The 18,707-nt window shown below is 36.0% G+C and overlaps 1 protein-coding gene across 1 annotated transcript in view; it reads right to left on the bottom strand.

Annotated features, from left to right (window-relative positions):
- The window catches only part of tweek (transmembrane protein KIAA1109 homolog tweek), a 112,256-nt gene that overhangs the window by 72,403 nt on the left and 21,146 nt on the right, over positions 1-18,707 (bottom strand). The window contains 13 exon segments of the mRNA XM_019050941.2: positions 96-249; positions 1,012-1,119; positions 1,524-1,693; positions 2,653-2,857; positions 3,620-3,763; positions 4,860-5,133; positions 13,036-13,156; positions 13,680-13,868; positions 14,612-14,714; positions 15,707-15,883; positions 16,694-16,828; positions 17,638-17,794; positions 18,436-18,695. Coding sequence (XP_018906486.2) covers positions 96-249; positions 1,012-1,119; positions 1,524-1,693; positions 2,653-2,857; positions 3,620-3,763; positions 4,860-5,133; positions 13,036-13,156; positions 13,680-13,868; positions 14,612-14,714; positions 15,707-15,883; positions 16,694-16,828; positions 17,638-17,794; positions 18,436-18,695 — 2,197 coding nt within the window.

Genomic DNA, 18,707 nt, shown 5'->3' with positions numbered 1-18,707 from the left:
GCAAGTATTCTAACGGTAAAGCAACCCAAAAAAAATTCTTTAGCTAATTGAGTGATAAGAATGTTTAGTAATAGTATCAAAAAGAAAAAACTCACAACTCGCGGTTTTGTTTTCTGATGGATTATTGGCTTCTGCATCTTCTTTTGATCGAACTGAGTCTGTATTTTGATTAGCAGGTGACTTTTCACATTCTTCTACTGATTTAACATTTTCATCATCATCTTTTTCGAACTTGGACCTTTTCACAACCTGCAATATCAAAGTTTGGTGAGATAGATCTTCTTTTTTGAAGATATACGATGATGGCAAAAGCCATTTAAAAATTATACAAACAAGGGGCCTATGTAGAGGGCAAGACCAATCCTTTCAAGTCATGTATTCCCATGGACACATTTTAAGACCCTACTGCACATGAGAGGCAAGAAAAAATGTGATACATTTTTTGTGGGAGAGGATAGTTCTAAATCTTACTGGCTGCTGTTGAGTGAGGGCCAGGCAGGAGGATGAATTTTAAAAATATGCATAATACATAGAAGCAAGAATAAGACAATTATTCTTTTCAATTTTGCTGACTACATTTTCCATCTATATATTCTTGCTCTCACCGAAAAAATGAATGAAAATTTGAACTTTTTTCTAATGAATGACACAGGAAAAAATTTCACACTAAGTTGGATCTAAAAGTTATTCTTCGATTCACATACTTTCAACCAATAAAAAACTAACGCAAGTTCTTGAAATATCATGCCTTGAGGAGAAGAGGATGTTAAAGAAAAGTGAGGTGAAGTAACATTTTTAATATGTTTTCAATTTTCTGTTTAGTTATGACTCTTCGTTATAAATAATTTTAATTGAATTAATTGATTGAAAAGGTAGGAAGGTTATAACCTTTTTAGTCCAAAAAATAGCTTTTAACTAATTTGCGTATTGAGATGTTGTGTTTTGAGGAAATTAGGTACTTTAAAAACTTCAAAGTGAAATAACATTTTTCAGATGCTTAAAGGAACTCACTTTTAAAGAAACACCTTCCAAACCAAACTCCATCATAATGAAACCCATTTTTTCTTCAGATAAACTGACAAGTGTAGTGTCCTCTTCCATTGGAAAACAGTCCTGGAACTTGTAAAAATTGATACATAAGAACAGATTCTGTCTAAATTTCAAAAGCAAAGGAGTACTGCTGAAAATGCGAGCTGGAAGAAATAGCTCTTGAAAAAATGAAAATCTGCGAAAGATTGACCATTGACGGACCAAGACGAAAAATTTTATTACACAATATTCTTTCAGAAGAGTTGTCTTGTTTTGCAACTACTGATCGGTTTTATTTTCAAAAAGAATGCTCAGAAATGCATTGTATTGTTAGGTAAACCTGTGACAAATGGATGTGACTCATAAAGCTAGTATTGATAAAAAAAAAAAAAAATGTCAATGAAAAGCTACTCATCATAAGATTCAAATCTTGCCAGAAAAATTCAATTCAGATAAGAGAAATTACTTAGAATAACTTAAGGAAAATTGTTTACCCCATTGCTTGCATCAGTGCTTTGTTCTGAGGTTGGTTTTGCAGCAGATGGTGCTTTGGCACAAGTTGTGAACATGACTTTGGAGCAGTGAGATGGAATTGCAGTTATGACAGCATCTTTCAGGATGGAACACTCATTGCGTAGACGTCTTAATTGGGCATGACTTTGATCTATAGGGTAACATTAATTCAATTACATCAGTTTGATAAAGTCGAATAAAATTACAAAATTATGCATCTTGATGCTTCATTTTTTCAGTGAAAATTGAACTTGGCTTGATTTTAGGATTCCTATCTCTTTTGTTACATGAAAAATTTCAGAGATCCAAATATCTTCTAAAAATTGACTGTGGGTAGAAGAGAAAATATCATTTCTTGGTTGGAAATCTGGATGTCTTACTTTTTTTCGTAATATATGAAATCATGATAGAATAAAGATATACAACAGGCCATTGCTTTGATTGATCTTGCATTCCTTTAAATGAATAAATATTAAGGTTCTGCTTTAATGAATATTTAAAATTGCATTTGGTCTGCAAAAATTATCTCTTAAAATTGAATTTTGGCTAAAATTGCTGTAATGAGTCACATAATATGTGTAATTTCATTTATTCAATAGCTTTCACCAACTTTTTCTGGAATATTAGAGCTCCAAAATGCAAAATAATGAGGGAGAGTAATATCTGAGCTGATAAGTAAACTTAGTTCATAAAGACAAAGAACCTGAGACTTTGCTGCATTGACACAATTGAAAGAGGAATAACGTATTTCAGAGTTGAGAGTTTGCATGATACATACCTTTTCTCCGATTGGTGGGCATGCAGTAACATTGGTGGTCTCAGCAAATGTAAGTTTCCTCATAAAACCTCTGATTAATTTGCAAAGTTTTGGCATTTTTTAAAGTTAAGATTATGCCTGATACATACCTTTTTACCAATTTATCTCCTTCACTTTGGAAGATATAAAATAAGGACGTTACATTTTTGGATGATGACTATCATAGGTTCAGAACTAATAAAGCAATGTTAGAGAGAGCATGTGGGCAAGACTTTTTGAAATTTTACTCGTGAAAATATGAATGATATGCTACACCTACTACAACAATAAACAGCTATGAAAGTAAAACTTACTGATGTTGAGAGTGATGACCGTTTCCTCTTGTTGTTTTTCAGATGTTTCAATGTAAACTGGTTCTGGCCTTGTGATATCCTTGGTTACTGTTGATGATGTTAACCCAAGTAAAAATGCTTTGCCAGCTGCTTTACTAAAGACACCTTTCTTATGCCCACCAGGAACTATTGTTGGACGATGAAATGTTTGGACTATTTCACGGGCCTGAAAAAAAATTAAATTAATGAAAAATCTGGGTACATAATGTCTACACTTGTATTTCTAAAAAGATAATTAAACCAATGGGTCAGAGAGAAGAGATGTTTCACAGTTTCCAATAATTATTTTAAAAGTCCCTTAAATTTATCAAAATTATTACTCAGAACACCGCTTATTGTACATAAAAATTCATTTGCTCTTGAAATTCCCATATTTAGGGTATTAAATACTATCATAATTTCAATATTTCTTGAAAGTTAACAATTCTCGGAAATCTATGCTTTAAAGTTTTTTGACAGTTCTACACTGATAAGACTGCAATATTTGGAAAATTTGCGAGTAAAGAAGACTGATTTTTAGGCCTTCCTGGAAAATACGAAAGTTACATTCATTTTTTTTTATTTCTGATTACTCTGTTTAAATTTGTCTTCTTCTTTTTTCCGCTTCTTGAGCCATTTGGATAATTGGATTGCATTTAGCAAAAAGAGACCAAGGGCATTCCAGTGTTGCTAGGATTGTGCAACTAACATTCTTCGCAATAAAATTACTGAAATCATGCAAAAAATTAAATTTACGAAGATAATTTTCGTCTTGAATTACATAATAACTTATTGGGAGCAAAGATAAAACTTCTTTAAATGATCTGTTTATATTTGCAGGGTAAAATAAGTTGCACAGTTTTAACGACACTGTAGTGCTCTTGGCCATTGCTTTACTGAATGTAGAACAAATATACATCAAAATATTGAATAAAAAATATCCACTTACTTGTTTACTGTAATGAAATCTGGTTGTTATTCCATCAAAACTTAACGCCAGCAAAGAGATACACGTTAGATCTCTAATGTTATCAAGCGCAGAGAAAGAGATCACTTCTTCTACAATGGAGGCTTGTAAGACACAAATATTAATCTGCAAATATAATGAAAGAGAGAAAAATATTATTCAAAGTTAGGATATGTACTTATCAAGTCCTACATGAATTGATCAGAGCCAGAATTGAAACGAATATTTCGTCGAGATAGTTCTCAAATTTTGATTGTCTAATTCTTTTTAAAATGTTCAATAACTGTTTTTCTTAGAAACTTGACAAAGTGCAAATTTGAAATTTCCAATAAAATGCTTAAAAATTTCACCTGCACTTTATGGTGGGAACTAAACACATACGAAATGACTTACATTTTTTAGGAGCTGCTCCAAGTATTGATAGTTTGTAAGCTTGATTGATAATGATTTCTAATGGGGGATTCAAAATGATGACTGAAAATTTTAATGCCATTTTTTTAAAACCGTCTACAATTTTGCGGGATGCAAGGTGAGCTCACAGACTGAGTGGGATCTACTGGTGAGGTAATGCATCTGCCTGATCTGAACACATTCCCCCTTAGTCTTGCACCAATACTCATTAGAGCTTATGTTAAGACTCTAATGCTCATTTTTGGCCTTGATTTCCCCACAGAGTGAAATGTACCCGGCAGGTTTATACCATCTTATTACTTGCAGTACTCAAGCCACATTTTTAGTGATTTATTTCTTGTCTTAGTAATAGCTATTTTTTGTACTAGAGTCATTACTTGGTGTTTTCGATGTTCAAGTTTCTGCCATTCTACACATGACTAAAATATAAGCCTCCACCATAAATTGCCGGATAATTGGATATATTTATACTGATTTAACTAGAACCAGTCTAAGTGCAACTCACAAAGCCGATTCTTCTATCATGTTTTATTTTTTTAGAGAGAATAAAATAACACATCTAAATTTCATTGAATTCGCCCTGATCATAACAGTATACTCACAAAATTTTAAGTCAGAATGTTGCTTGGTTTTGTCTTGAAAAATAAAAATAAATAAATGAATAGAATATGGAAGAAAATTAGGCAATGTCTTGTGTGGTTTTCCTGATACTGGTTAATGGATATTGTGCGTTTTAACAAATAATATTGCACAGGAAATATTGAAGAGCATAAAAATTCAACTGAATTTTACGGTGAAGTTTATGAGTTACCTTTGGTAAGACGACAGTTCCTTGAACCTGCGTTACAATATATTGCTCTAGAATACTTGAGGGCTCATGTTCAGAAGTGGGAGGCGCAGCGGCAATTCCTTTTTTCCTTTCAACGGTGCTACGTTTGCTTCCACCACCCTGGAGCTGGCTCAAATACTGATCTTGCTTCAACACATTTGCAGCTTCAACTCTACTGATGCATGACATGTGAAGGTGGTTCAAAACACTTAAGGGATGAAGATTACTTAGGGTCGGAGTTAATGCATCAATTATTCTGTAAAAAGTACAAAATTTAAAATATTTAATCATGATACTGCTGATTTAGTTACGTTTACAGTTTGCTGACTAGAAATGCTTCCTGGAAACTGCTCCATGATCACAATATTTTTGAGAACAAAACTTTTGATAGTTTCACGGCTAATTCAAACACTTTTTTGACGATATTATAATGATTTGAAAGTTGAAAATTTTGAATACACAGATAATGAGGGTAAAGATAGTTTTACACTAAATGTTTACATACAGAGGAAGAAGATGAAAAACACCAAGGAGAAAAATTCTTTCAAAGAATGGGTCAGTTCTGCTAGTCATGGAATGGTGTTCTGACAGTTACAACTCTTAGATTAGCATAGTGTAATGAGATTCGTCTTGACATCAAGTTTTTACTTCCAATATGAACACAGATATTGGCCATAAAACAAGTAGCAAAAGCTACCTGCTGAGGGGGCGCCGCCCCCCCAGACCCCCCCTTTCAAATTATATATGTGAGACTTTGAGTATCATAGAAGTCGTGCGGCGACATGCCGAATGAAATGCCACAATTAAAATTATTGGATCAGATGATGAGCTGATAAAAGCCTTACCTAGTAATTTGGGAACATTTCTGACACAGTTTGGTTGCTTTAACTATCACTTTGGTTTGCGAAATACAAATCGTTTTCACTTCGTATGTAGTTAAATTTGATTTTGACTGACTTAGTTTCTGATGGATTCAAACTCATAATATACATTTAGGTTCCAGGGAAAGAAAAATGCAGATGAGCTACACTTCACATGAATACAGATTGATTAAAAATAAATAATCCGAAGAAGTGATGGAATAAATGATAATTGTTTACTAAAGTAAATACTATACCTAGGATTCATAGGAATTTTAAATAAAATCCCACCCATCACTAAAATAACCCATATCGACGGTGAAACTACCAAACCACGTATCTCGTTTGCGGTGTTTAAAAATCTACGCTTACATTTTATTTTTTTGAAGTAGACCAAATCAATATCATTCCTTGAAATTTACACGGGATTTTCTCCGCGCAAAGAGGAAAAATCACAGAAATTTTCAAGACTGGATGTTAAGTAGTTTTTCATTTAAAAAATAAAGTATGACAGGAAGTCTGCGACGTCGCAAACCGAGATACGTGGTTTGGTAGTTTCACCGTCGATATGTATATACTCGTGGTGCCTGCTCTCGGCTCGATTTCGCCGAATGGAATTCTTTATCATCGCGGTTGTCCTTGTTGCGTGCAGGAGGAAATGAAGGCGCGCTCGCAGTAGCAAGAAGCAGACGCGCCAGGTTGCTTGCGACGCGTGAATGTAGCTTAACCTCCACAGATTAACAAACCGTCGAGCAGCCACGCGAAAAGTCCTATACCTACATACCTAGAGAAAAAAAAGGAGGTATTTGCATCTTGAGGTTTGTTTACCCTGTGACGTAGGTCTGTACAACCTGGCCAGCGAAATCCGAAATTCGAACTATGAAAAATTGACCATTATTTCCGATTTTCCGAGGTGTAAAATACACAACTCAGCAGAAGAAAGAAAGAAAAATCGATTCGATATTTCTGGAGATAAATGTATGGATACGGACGATATATCAACGTTGAAATATCGATACAATATTTTGGTCTAAAATATCGATAGTCAGGTGGCGCGGACGCGCGGAGCGTCTTTGGGAGGGGAGGGGGAGGGGGGGTTGGGCGCGTAGACGATAGAATATCGCACCCGAACTGAGCCTTAAGGCTCGAAACGCTGATCAATGTTCCCACAAAAATGACGCGGCGCAACGGCTGCAGCCACGCCGGAGCGTGACTGTAAGAGGAGGAAGGGGGGAGGGGGGGCCCCCTTCGGCCCTGAGCAGACCGACGAAAGTAATAAAAAGCGAGGGTAATAAAAACAAAAAACTCAAGTTTACACGTGCAGAGCTCGAGGCATTGGAGCCAAATTGGTCTGTTTGTTATTTAGGGATAGTGTCCTAGCCTAAGTTTATTTAAAAAACAATTAAATAAGAGGAAGGATTTCAACCCTGAAAAATGTCTCCGGGACCACGACAGCCTGTGACCCTGGGATGTTTGTCAGTTGGACCAGAGAGATGGACAGAGATGGACCATTTTTTTTAGGGAGCGAACAAATCAAAATTTTGAGCCTTAAGTTAGTCGCAACCATATCCGGAAGTCGTTACAGTGACATTTTTGTGCAATATGCTTCTGTGGAAAGTGCAATACTTAATGAATACTTTTGACAAATCGTGTTTTTTCCGGTTTGCGCTTCAAACGTGATTTATTTGTGGAGTGTAATACGTTCCTTTTTGAATTGAAAAACTCGTCAGATGCATTAGATAATCGAGTACAGCATCTCTCTCTCATTTCTTAACGCAGGGGGCGGCAAATTTTGCATTTTTTCAAAATGTAGGTTTAAAAAAAATCGGATTCAGAAAAAAAAAAATTACAAACGAGAAAAGGTCTTTCGGTGACACAAGAGACAGCACCTTTAATTAGTGGAGTTAAGAGAGAAACTAAACACGCAATTTGGCATGGAGCGGTGCAGCAGTGATGATGAGGACTTGAGATAGAAAGGAGAAGCCCTCAGCGCGGCGCACGGTGAATCGAGTCAATGAGAGAGGTCGGAAAAAATTTGGGAACTTAAAACGCTCATAACTCCGTTTATACAAGAATCTAATGTTCTGCAAGCTGTTCCACTGGTTTTCTCGTGATATTTTCTTCCCGTATCACCCCTTGAACTTTAAAATGTGACGAAATAAACATCAACATTTGCAGTTCTTGTCAAAAATTTCATGTCCGACCCCTCTAATTGACTCAATCCACTGTGCGGCGGTCGGCGTGAAACGCATAGCGCCTACAAGACTGTAGGAATACTTCACGCATTGCGCCAAACACAGTGCGGTCAGCGCGGCGCGGCGGCGGAAGTTAAAATTATTAAACCACATTTATGTTTGTTCTTGCATAATTTTTACCTTCATTTCTTACAAATGGAAGGCCTTGTTCACACATATGTAGATAGGTTTACGGAACTTAACTTTCGCGCAAAGTTCCGTGCGAACTTTTGCTAGTAGTGAGGGGCATAGTGTCCTTTCTTTTAATTTTTCTTGTTTTGCCGGTTGAAAATGCGGGTGTGATCCCTGCGAAACGTCCCAGGTTTCTTATTATATTTTATGTGTTTCTTTTTATTATTTGCGTCCTTAGTCCCGTTTTAAGTTGTTTCTCTGTTACTGTTTCGGGCCGATTAAGTTGTTTTTTATTGATGTTTCGAAACGAATGAGAAGGGGGCGGCAAAATACAGGTGGCCCATAGGCAGCAAGTAGGTAAATCCGGCCCTGTTTTTTAAATGAATTTTGAGTCAAATTTACGTGAGAAATTGATTTACCAAGATTATTTTTCTTAATTAAAATTAACTTTCTTTTTAATACAGTTTTTACGTAAATACATTTGTTCGTAATTTCCAATACTTTTTACGAAATTTTTATGTTAATTTAATTGTTATGTAAATTTGACTTCCTTTTCCGACTTTTTTCTTTTTTCGCGTTTTTCTGTGACTTTTAACAATTTTAGACTTTCTTTCCTTACTCTGGTAAGGATCTAGTCGTCAGAATCTATCCTGAACGACAACTTACATTCATGGAAAATAAATCTTTAAATGTTCCTGACCATTTTTTACCATCCAAACTCACTAGAACACATTGTACAGGTATATGAAAAATTTGAAGAGCATCGCTGTCAAAAGCTAAGTTCTCCTTCAATTTAGCTCTTTTTGTATGGTCTACAGGTAAGGACAAAACTAACTGTTTTTGCTAAACGCGTACTGTTTTTTATTCATTAAATTTGAAAGTCTCAATGAAAGCAAAGCTATGTCCAATCACAGCTAGGTATTTTTATTTTGAGACTGCACATCCCAATTTCTCCCACTTTTTCAGCCGAATTATTTTTTTTTTTGGGCTAGATTTTGGTTGGTGCAGTAATTCTGATGGTTATTTTTACGAGAGCTGTCCCAAATGAAACCGGACTTTTGTCATAGAAGGCAAACCGAGCGTCGTAATGAAGTTTTCTTGGGCTTGTTTGAAAGCTGATAAGCTACTGAAGATGCTTGTTTTTACAGAATGCAAACATTGGTCTTGGTAAGGAAACTACACGCTTTGGAATAAAGGAAAGTCAAACTCGAGTTGCGATTTTTGTCTTTATTTCAAGAAAAATTTAGATACAACTTTAAAAAAAAAACCCAGGTTTTAAGTTAAAAACTTCGTTGCAATCTTATACAAATGCTTAAAAATAAGGAAATCAACATTTTAAGCAGCTTACCAAGTCATCACCTATCCCCTTCAAAATACTCGCCAGCTTTGTCGATGCATTTTTGCCACCGTTTCTTCAATTGGGAGAAACACTGTTGGGAATCCTCAGGTTTGAATGATCGCAATTCCTTCAAGGTGTTCTCTTGAATTTCCGGAATGGTTTGAAAACGTCGACCTTTCAAGGTAGATTTAAGTCGTGAAGAAAAAATCACACGGAGCCAGGTCAGGTGAATAGAGGGGATGAGGGAGGACACTCATGGCATTCTTTGCACAAAATTCGCGAATTTGGAGGGATGCTTGGGCAGGTGCATTATCGTGATGCAGAAACCAGGAATTCTCTCTCCAAAGCTCGGGCCTTTTTCTGCAGACATTTTCGCGTAATCGTCTCAGAACACCATTGTAATATTCTCGGTTGACAGTTTCACCTTGAAGGAATTGCGATCATTCAAACCTGCGGATTTTCAACAGTGTTTCTCCCGATTGAAGAAACGGTGGCAAAAATGCATCGACAAAGCTGGCGAATATTTTGAAGGGGATAGGTGATGACTTGGTAAGCTGCTTAAAATGTTGATTTCCTTATTTTTAAGCATTTGAATAAGAGAGCATTGAAGTTTTTAACTTAAAACCTGGTTTTTTTTTTAAGTTGTATCTAAATTTTTCTTGAAATAAAGACAAAAATCCAAACTCGAGTTTGACTTTCCTTTATTCCAAAGCGTGTAGTTTCCTTACCAAGACCAATGTTTGCATTCTGTAAAAACAAGCATCTTCAGTAGCTTATCAGCTTTCAAACAAGCCCAAGAAAACTTCATTACGACGCTCTGTTCGCCTTCTATGACAAAAGTCCGGTTTCTTTTGGGACAGCCCTCGTAGAAGACTATGATGGTGAAACCTAAATTTTCCAATGATATTTTATCAGCATAGTAAACTCAACCACGACTTCAATCATAAATAATTCCATTTAGCGAAATCAAGCTGAAAGGCACAAGTAAGGGTTCATGAAAGTTGAAGTCATAGCTCAACATTATAGGGTAGGTTCAAGTAACTTTTAACGTGTTTTAGACTTTTTTTCTTACCGTAGACCCTGAAAAACCACTTAAATTCAAGGAAAATAAAGCCTTAAATTTTTATACCCATTTTTAAATGTCAGAACTCACTAGACCACATTATATTCATGATAAATTTGAAGAATATCGCTGTGAAAAGTTGAGTTTTCCGTAGATTTAGCACTTTCCGTATGGTCTTTAAGGTAATGACAAAAAGTGCTAAATTGAAGGAGAACTCAACTTTTGACAGCGATATTCTTTGAATTCATCATGAATATAATGTGGTCTAGTGAGTTCCGACAGTTAAAAAATGGTTATGAACATTGAAAGATTTTAGTTCGATGAATTGAAGTTGTCCCTTAGGGTCCATTAGCGCTAAGGAAAAAAATTCTAAAACTTGTTTGAACCAACCCTATAATATTCTCCCACAGGATTCACTTTCAGACAGTAATAATTAATCAACATAAACATCAACCATTACTGATAAATCATCAAAGATCCTATTGGGCGAAATTCAGCCAAAAAGCACCAGTTTGGAGTCTTGACATTTTGGCCACCATTGGTTGCTTATTTACGCTATTAAACTGTGACTCGATGATAAAGAATGCCATAGGGCGACATTCCGCCGAAAGGCACCTGTGTGGGTTCTTTACATTATGGTCACAGTTGATTGCTAAACGCTACCAAACCATGGCTAAATGATCAGAAATTCCATTTGGCGACACATTTTAACACTCTTTGAACATCTGAGGTATGAGTTCTGGAAATTTTGGCTATACTTGGTTGCTAAACGCTACTTAACAGTAAATGTTCAACAGTGACTTGATGATAAAGAATGCCATAGGGCGACATTCCGCCGAAAGGCACCTGTGTGGGTTCTTTACATTATGGTCACAGTTGATTGCTAAACGCTACCAAACCATGGCTAAATGATCAGAAATTCCATTTGGCGACACATTTTAACACTCTTTGAACATCTGAGGTATGAGTTCTGGAAATTTTGGCTATACTTGGTTGCTAAACGCTACTTAACAGTAAATGTTCAACAGTGACTTGATGATAAAGAATGCCATAGGGCGACATTCCGCCGAAAGGCACCTGCGTGGGTTCTTTACATTATGGTCACAGTTGATTGCTAAACGCTACCAAACCATGGCTAAATGATCAGAAATTCCATTTGGCGACACATTTTAACACTCTTTGAACATCTGAGGTATGAGTTCTGGAAATTTTGGCTATACTTGGTTGCTGAACGCTACTTAACAGTGAATGTTCAACGGTGACTCGATGATAAAGAATGCCATAGGGCGACATTCCGCCGAAAGGCACCTGTGTGGGTTCTTTACATTATGGTCACAGTTGATTGCTAAACGCTACCAAACCATGGCTAAATGATCAGAAATTCCATTTGGCGACACATGTTAACACTCTTTGAACATCTGAGGTATGAGTTCTGGAAATTTTGGCTATACTTGGTTGCTGAACGCTATTTAACAGGGAATGTTCAACGGTGACTTGATGATAAAGAATGCCATAGGGCGACATTCCGCCGAAAGGCACCTGTGTGGGTTCTTTACATTATGGTCACAGTTGATTGCTAAACGCTACCAAACCATGGCTAAATGATCAGAAATTCCATTTGGCATAATGGAGATGTTGTATGTGTGAGGAATTTGAGATTTGACTGTGTAAAAAGTCACGAGAAACACGATGGTGCCACTGGTTTTCTCTGAAATCATCTCCCAAGCTCAAAAAAAGCACTCAAGTTAAGGCCAAAATGGAGGGAATATACCACCCTACCCTGAGAGTCAAAGCCTAGATCAAGACCTATTCTCCATGCAAAGATAGGGAGCTAATACTTTGACAGGGCTACCAATTTATCTGGGGACTCCAAAACTGAATACAGGGCAACCCTGCTAATGTATTTGCTCCCTATCTTTGCATGGAGAGTTTGTCTTCATGTAGACGTGGACTCTCAGGGTAGGGTGGGATACCCCCTCCATTTTGGCCTCAACTTGAGAGGTTTTTTTGAGCATGGAAGATGATTTCAGAGAAAACCAGTGGCACCATTGTGTTCCTCGCGAACTTTTATACAAGAATCAACAGTCAAATTGCAAATTCCTCGCACAAGTAACATCTCCATTGGGCCAAAATGCACCGATATTAATACCTCATATGTTACTTGGTTCCTCGAAAATTCTCCTCTTGGACTTAGCCTAAAAGTGTGGACACTTTTTAGCCTCCGGCGAAACCTAGAGTCTATACGGCTTCGCCGCACGACTAAAAAGGGCATATGATCTAATCCACCGCAGTAATGCATACCGCAGTTTCTTCCACCTTAGTTTAATCCGTGTTTTCATGCACTACCACAGTACCACAGAGGATGATATAATATGCTATACTTTTCAATAAGCAATACCTACTTCAAAACTGGAGATAGTAACTTGGCGTCTGAACAGATCTTGTTATTTTTTATTCATCTGTAGACTTAAACCATCAAACATGATTCTGTGACTAGCGCAACAGACCAATTATTAACTCAAATACAAACCTTTGTAGAGATTCTAAAGCTAGAGGGCTGACCATGATGTCAACGTCTCCATTCATTTTGATTATGATTGTTGTTCTAGTGCCACTTTCTATTCTTTGGGAGAGCAGTTCTTCTTCACATTCTGAAAAAGGATGAATCATTTTATTGGAAAATATTCCGCAAACGGAGGATTTCATAAACATACAAAGGAGCAAGTCTCCCTGTCATGCAATTCAACTTTATCGATGTATATTGCTGGAAGTCAGGCAATGAAGCGATTACAACTGAATTTTACTCATTAAAGTCTTTGCCAAAACCAAACAAACAATCTACAAAAAAACTGCAACTTCTCGTACTCTGAAGTTTGATGTCTCAATTTAAGTGTAAAATTTTACCAATGACTACCTCTGCCTGATACTCTATTTCTGTTTCATACAAGAATCTCAAAATTAAACCATCATGATAGGTAATTTTTCAGAGTTACTTTGAATGATTAGATCACAGCGATAGGTTGATGATAAACCAATACTTGCATTTGAAGTGGTATGATCAAAAGTCACTTATCATAGTAATGAAAACCATGGGCAAAATAAAAACACACATAAAAGCATGAGTGAAACATAATGCTTTAGATTTATGTTACTTGAACCTATCATTTTATATACCTGTTTCTGCTCTTTCCTCCTCATAAACCAGTTCTTGCTGTGCAACATCCCACATGTATGGATGAGTAGGAGTTCTAGAGGATGAAGTTGGTGGGATAGGACTTCCATCTTTTTCCCTACCTCTGCTCACCATTTTTAACCCTGTGAAGCCTTCACTCATCATTTCAAATCGTGGTAAATATTTACTTCCTGCCAAACATAAAAGACCAGAAAAATTTAGACTCTAACTTTTAAAAATAAAAAATGTAAAAAACTTGACTAAAATGAGTATACGGTTCATTCCTCCTCCCTGACGTTCCATCCAAAAAAACCTTATCAACAGTATTAAATGAAAATGGAGGAATCATAAACATATACAAAATATTCTGCTACAAGAAAGGAATAATGAGGGAATTTCACAAGAAATTACATTGACTAGTTTTCTAAAGAAAAAATCGAGTATGACAGAAAATCTACATCTTAAACGAAGATATGTGATTTTACGCTTTGGCTATTGATATTTAGGGGCATGAAATCATGTTAGATTAGCTTGATTTGATATCATAATTGGCTGAACTGATTACCAATGCAGAGTTTTCAGGTCTATCTCTCTGTATCTTTAGCCTCTGTTCTATTTATGGCATTTTATTAAGCATGCCAACTGAGGATCTAACAAAATCTATTGGGTTCACTTTTGGCATTTGGTTAGCCTTGTTCAAGCAACTTTATTCTTTTTCTTTCAATGGAGGTGCCTACATTTGATGTTTTAAAACATAAAGCAGGAAGTGTGAGGGAAATGAAACCTTGAACATATTTTAAGAACCAGATGCAAACAAGAGTCAAACAATGCAAGAGTGACCCTACTACGTTCGAGTTAATTTGAAGTTTTCCTTGACTTTTTTCACAGGAATTAAATTGTATGAAGTGGGCATTCAGCTCACAAGATTGCTTACCTACAAAAACTAATTTATCATCATTGACTGGTTGAAATAGAGGGACAGTAAATGCATCTGAACCCGCAGGCAAAGAACACTGTGACCAGTTATTACAGCGAAGCTGCAAGGAGAAAAAATCATTAACATAAATGAGTCAGAGAAGTAATTCTACCATAATATTCGAAAATAAGCTAACACCAAATTCTAATATTTTCTTCTATTTATTCTGGAGGACATCTTTATTCCATCAATTTGCAAGGCATCTGCACTACAGAGTCTAATTCATATATGGAGATTCAAGTTGACGTCATTTAACTCATGAGCTCTGTCCACAACGCTCTTGTCACATGCAATGACTCATGAGTGGCGCATTCAGTTGGCACATAGTTCTGTTCGACAGAATGTAAGAACCTGCTTTTCCATTTCTCCAAAGGGGACCACACCCACTTTTCCGTTGCTTCTTTTCCAGCTCACCACGGCACACCCCATCATTCCCACTCGTCTATAGTTCCGTTTGGCAGAAATATGTTCATTTGAGTTCTGACATTCTCTATTTACATGACATGTGCTCAGACTATTCGATACTTAAGATAAACAGTGCCTTAACTTTTCAAAAAATTTACTCTACACATTCATGCATTAACCTTTACTTTTACGACGTTGTTTTTTTGCTGTCTCAGCTAAAGGAACTGGTGAGAATACTGATTGTGAGAAAAACTATAAAAGGAATGAGAAAACGCCTATTTAAAAATGCCATGAATGGCAAATTAATATTTCTTAAAAATTGAATTCAAGACTTTCAATTGTTGTTGCGATAAGGCCACCTTCCTTCAGAAAGAAATCCCACACCTCCGTTAAAAATTAAGATAGAATTTTAAAATTTTTTGTGAACATATAAATGCAAATCCTGGATCCAAAAGTCAATTCTCAGTTCTGAATCATCTTCCATACTGCCAGAAACCTTGTTACAATGTTTTTTCACCCATCTTCAAATAGCACACTGTACGTCTTATTGTTAGACTAAAAAGATCTCAAATTTCTTATCCTAGACTAAAATTTATGCTTAGACTTTATGCTTTTATTTTATAGATTCCAGCTGGGTGAAAGAATTACCTGTGATAAATGGTGTATATATGTTGTCATAAGGAGAGGGGAGTCAACAATTGGCTTGTTGACTTGCATGTGCAAATTAATGAGTGCCAAGTCTTCCTGTGATGAAACAGCAGATAAAAAAGACGTGCTTGACACAGAGTGCGAATCGGATGAGTCTAATAAAAGGGTATCTTGCATCTGTAATGAATTAGAGAATATGCATAAATTAAACAAAGAGAAAAAAATGTTTGGCCAGATTCCATAAAAGGGAACAGATTAGAATTTAGCCAATAAATTCCTCGAAATTTATTGACACAATTGTATAGTAGAGGCAAACTCCACGATTTACAGAAACACCAATCTTCCATTCCGCTTCATACTTAAATCAAGATACAGGGTTACTGACTTAAAAATATTTGGTCTGCTAAAGAATCATTTTTTTACATTGCCTGAAGAGATTCCTCAACTTTGAAACTTAAACTGATTTTAACCAATTAATGGAAAGTATTAATGATAAAAATAATAGATTTACGGGGCATTAAGGTTCATTGAGTTTTAAAATTTTCTGATCCCTAAAGTTTCTGAACGAACAACTCCATGTCTTGTACCTGTCTTTTCGAGGATGATGAGTATGAAAATGCTTGTCTTAAGACAAATTCTGCCTGACAAAAAGTTTGAGCTTAGTAGTGGAGCACATGATCATGTGATCATGTGATTGTGATCATTTAAAAGCTTGACAGGATGAAGAAATTGAAGATTTAATGGCAAAATTCTCTGAATTTTCACAGTGGAGTGAAATATACCATCTTTCCAAGGTTTTCTCTGACTTATCAAGAACTTGTCGGCCTAATTTTAGGGTATAGAAATTATCTTCCTAATTCCTATTATTTGAATAGCATTCTTCAAATGAAACCTTTAATAAAATAATTCCTCAAACTGGGTAAAAAATTATGGATTGCTAGGCAATCAAGCTTAAAAATCACAATTCGGTAATAGTAAACTTCGTACCGAGTTTTTATCAATATCTTGAAGGCCATTTAAACTTGATGCTACAAATCTTGATGCAGATGATTTATGATGTAGCTTCCTAGGCATCGGAAGACTGTCCATCACCAGAGTCTCGTCTTCTGTTAAACCTCCACTCTACGAAAATAAAACGTAATTTATAGAGAAACATAGGGTGACGTCCAATGGGTGACAGTGGAGTGGATATTGCAAATTGAAATAAAGAAGTTACTTCAGCAAGCTGATTCTACGAGGCCATTTAGATTGGACAAGTTAAGCATGATACAATATTTTACACAGGTTAGATAGAGCTCTGTCTGTCCTACCTAATCTAGTCTTAATGGCTGATACAAATTTGAAATTTTTAAAAAAAGCCTTGCAGATTATCTTCCATTATTTCAAAAACTGGTGATTAAATGTCAAAGATAAGCATTTGGATTAAGAAAAGTTCCCATGGCCTGTTGGACAACCTACCAGACACTAGTTTTTAATGCAATGATACCAACAGCCAGGCTGCAGGACTGCTACAGCTATCTGCTGAAGAGATTAAAATTGGAGGTGAGGTTAAGTTCATGGCAAAACCACTGAACAAAGCATCTTGCAAACCAACCAGTAGTATTTAAGCTAGAGTGTCAAATGAAAAAATGGAGTACATTCTGAATCTATTAGAGAAATATGTATAGGGAACATGTTGAGGTAAATGAAACAAAGAGTACTTCCAAGAATGGAGAAAGGCACTAAACTGTGACAACAAATTACATTGCTTTCAGGACCAACAATTCCTGGATTTTGCCATGAATGCTTTCTGATGAATTTCTCCAAATAGACAAACTGCCAAAGGATGTAAAATAATTAAAATATATGCCATGTAGAAACATCAATCTTTAAAGGATATGTAAAATTTTATCTAAAATTTTATGAATTATTGAAAGAAACAGCATTTTTACCTGTTCACGACTTTCGGCTAAACTGCGGTGCTCTGGAGTGTGTATTTCGTGATCACTTCTGTGAGTATACAAGCGAGTATTTAATTCCATTGTGTTGCTGCTGGTGACAGGTAAACTTTTGCCCAGCATTATATTCATATCACTTCCATAATGTTTCCTAGAATAAAATATGCTGACGTGACAATTCATTCAAAGAGGGGTGAAAGGGTAAAATACCAGAGAAACAGATCTTACCTCATACAATAGGGGAAATTTTTTTCTGTTACTTCGTGTATTCAATTTAGCAATTTTTCTAATTCTGAGTATATTTATTACAATCTTCTTTTTCCCCTTTTCCATTTACTTCAGTAGCTCAGAGGAGTTTGATTTTCAGACTCAAGAATTATAAACAAAAAATACTTATTCTGATTTTGAGGAATTACCTCCACATTATGCAAACTGCTGACTTCTGATGCCATTCAAGAAATTACATAAGCTAATACAGACCCATACAAATAATGTCACTCCGAAACATCTTATCCCAATTGCTGATCCTATTTTATTTTTTCAAAGGGAAAGAAGACAACTTAATTGCTACAAATTTTCAAAGAGGTTTCTTCACACAGAGAGGAAAATTGACAAAGATTTTCTCAAGAAGTTATGAAAGTAGATTAGTTTTCCACCGACAAAGTAAGGTTCCTGTTCTACCTTACTTTGCATGTGAAGTACTTATTCTGAGAATCGCAAACCAAGATAGGTGGATTCTGAGCTAAGTCAGTAAGGTATAGCACATTTTATCATAGCGAGGACAATACTTACTTTGCAAGATTTTCTTTACTACTTAAAGGAAGGGAATGCCTTAGAGTGCATGACCGAGAGGAAGCATCAAATTCTTGTCGATTACTCATCTGTCCAGCACTTAATTCTTCTTCTGCTGAAAAGAATGTTTCTGACTGGTTTTCACTAGTTAATGAAGTTGTGCGGTGAAATAATGAAACCTCATCGCTTGGGGCCCGAGTAATGGCCTCTTCATACACAAGAGAAGATTCTGATCCACAGAGATTAGTGCTTTTGTTTTCCTGAAAATAGTT

Source organism: Bemisia tabaci, chromosome 5 (assembly GCF_918797505.1).
Source record: "Bemisia tabaci chromosome 5, PGI_BMITA_v3".
Classification (NCBI taxonomy): domain Eukaryota; kingdom Metazoa; phylum Arthropoda; class Insecta; order Hemiptera; family Aleyrodidae; genus Bemisia; species Bemisia tabaci.
The sequence above is the reverse complement of the archived record's forward strand: the minus strand, read 5'-3'. Positions and strand labels throughout refer to the sequence as shown.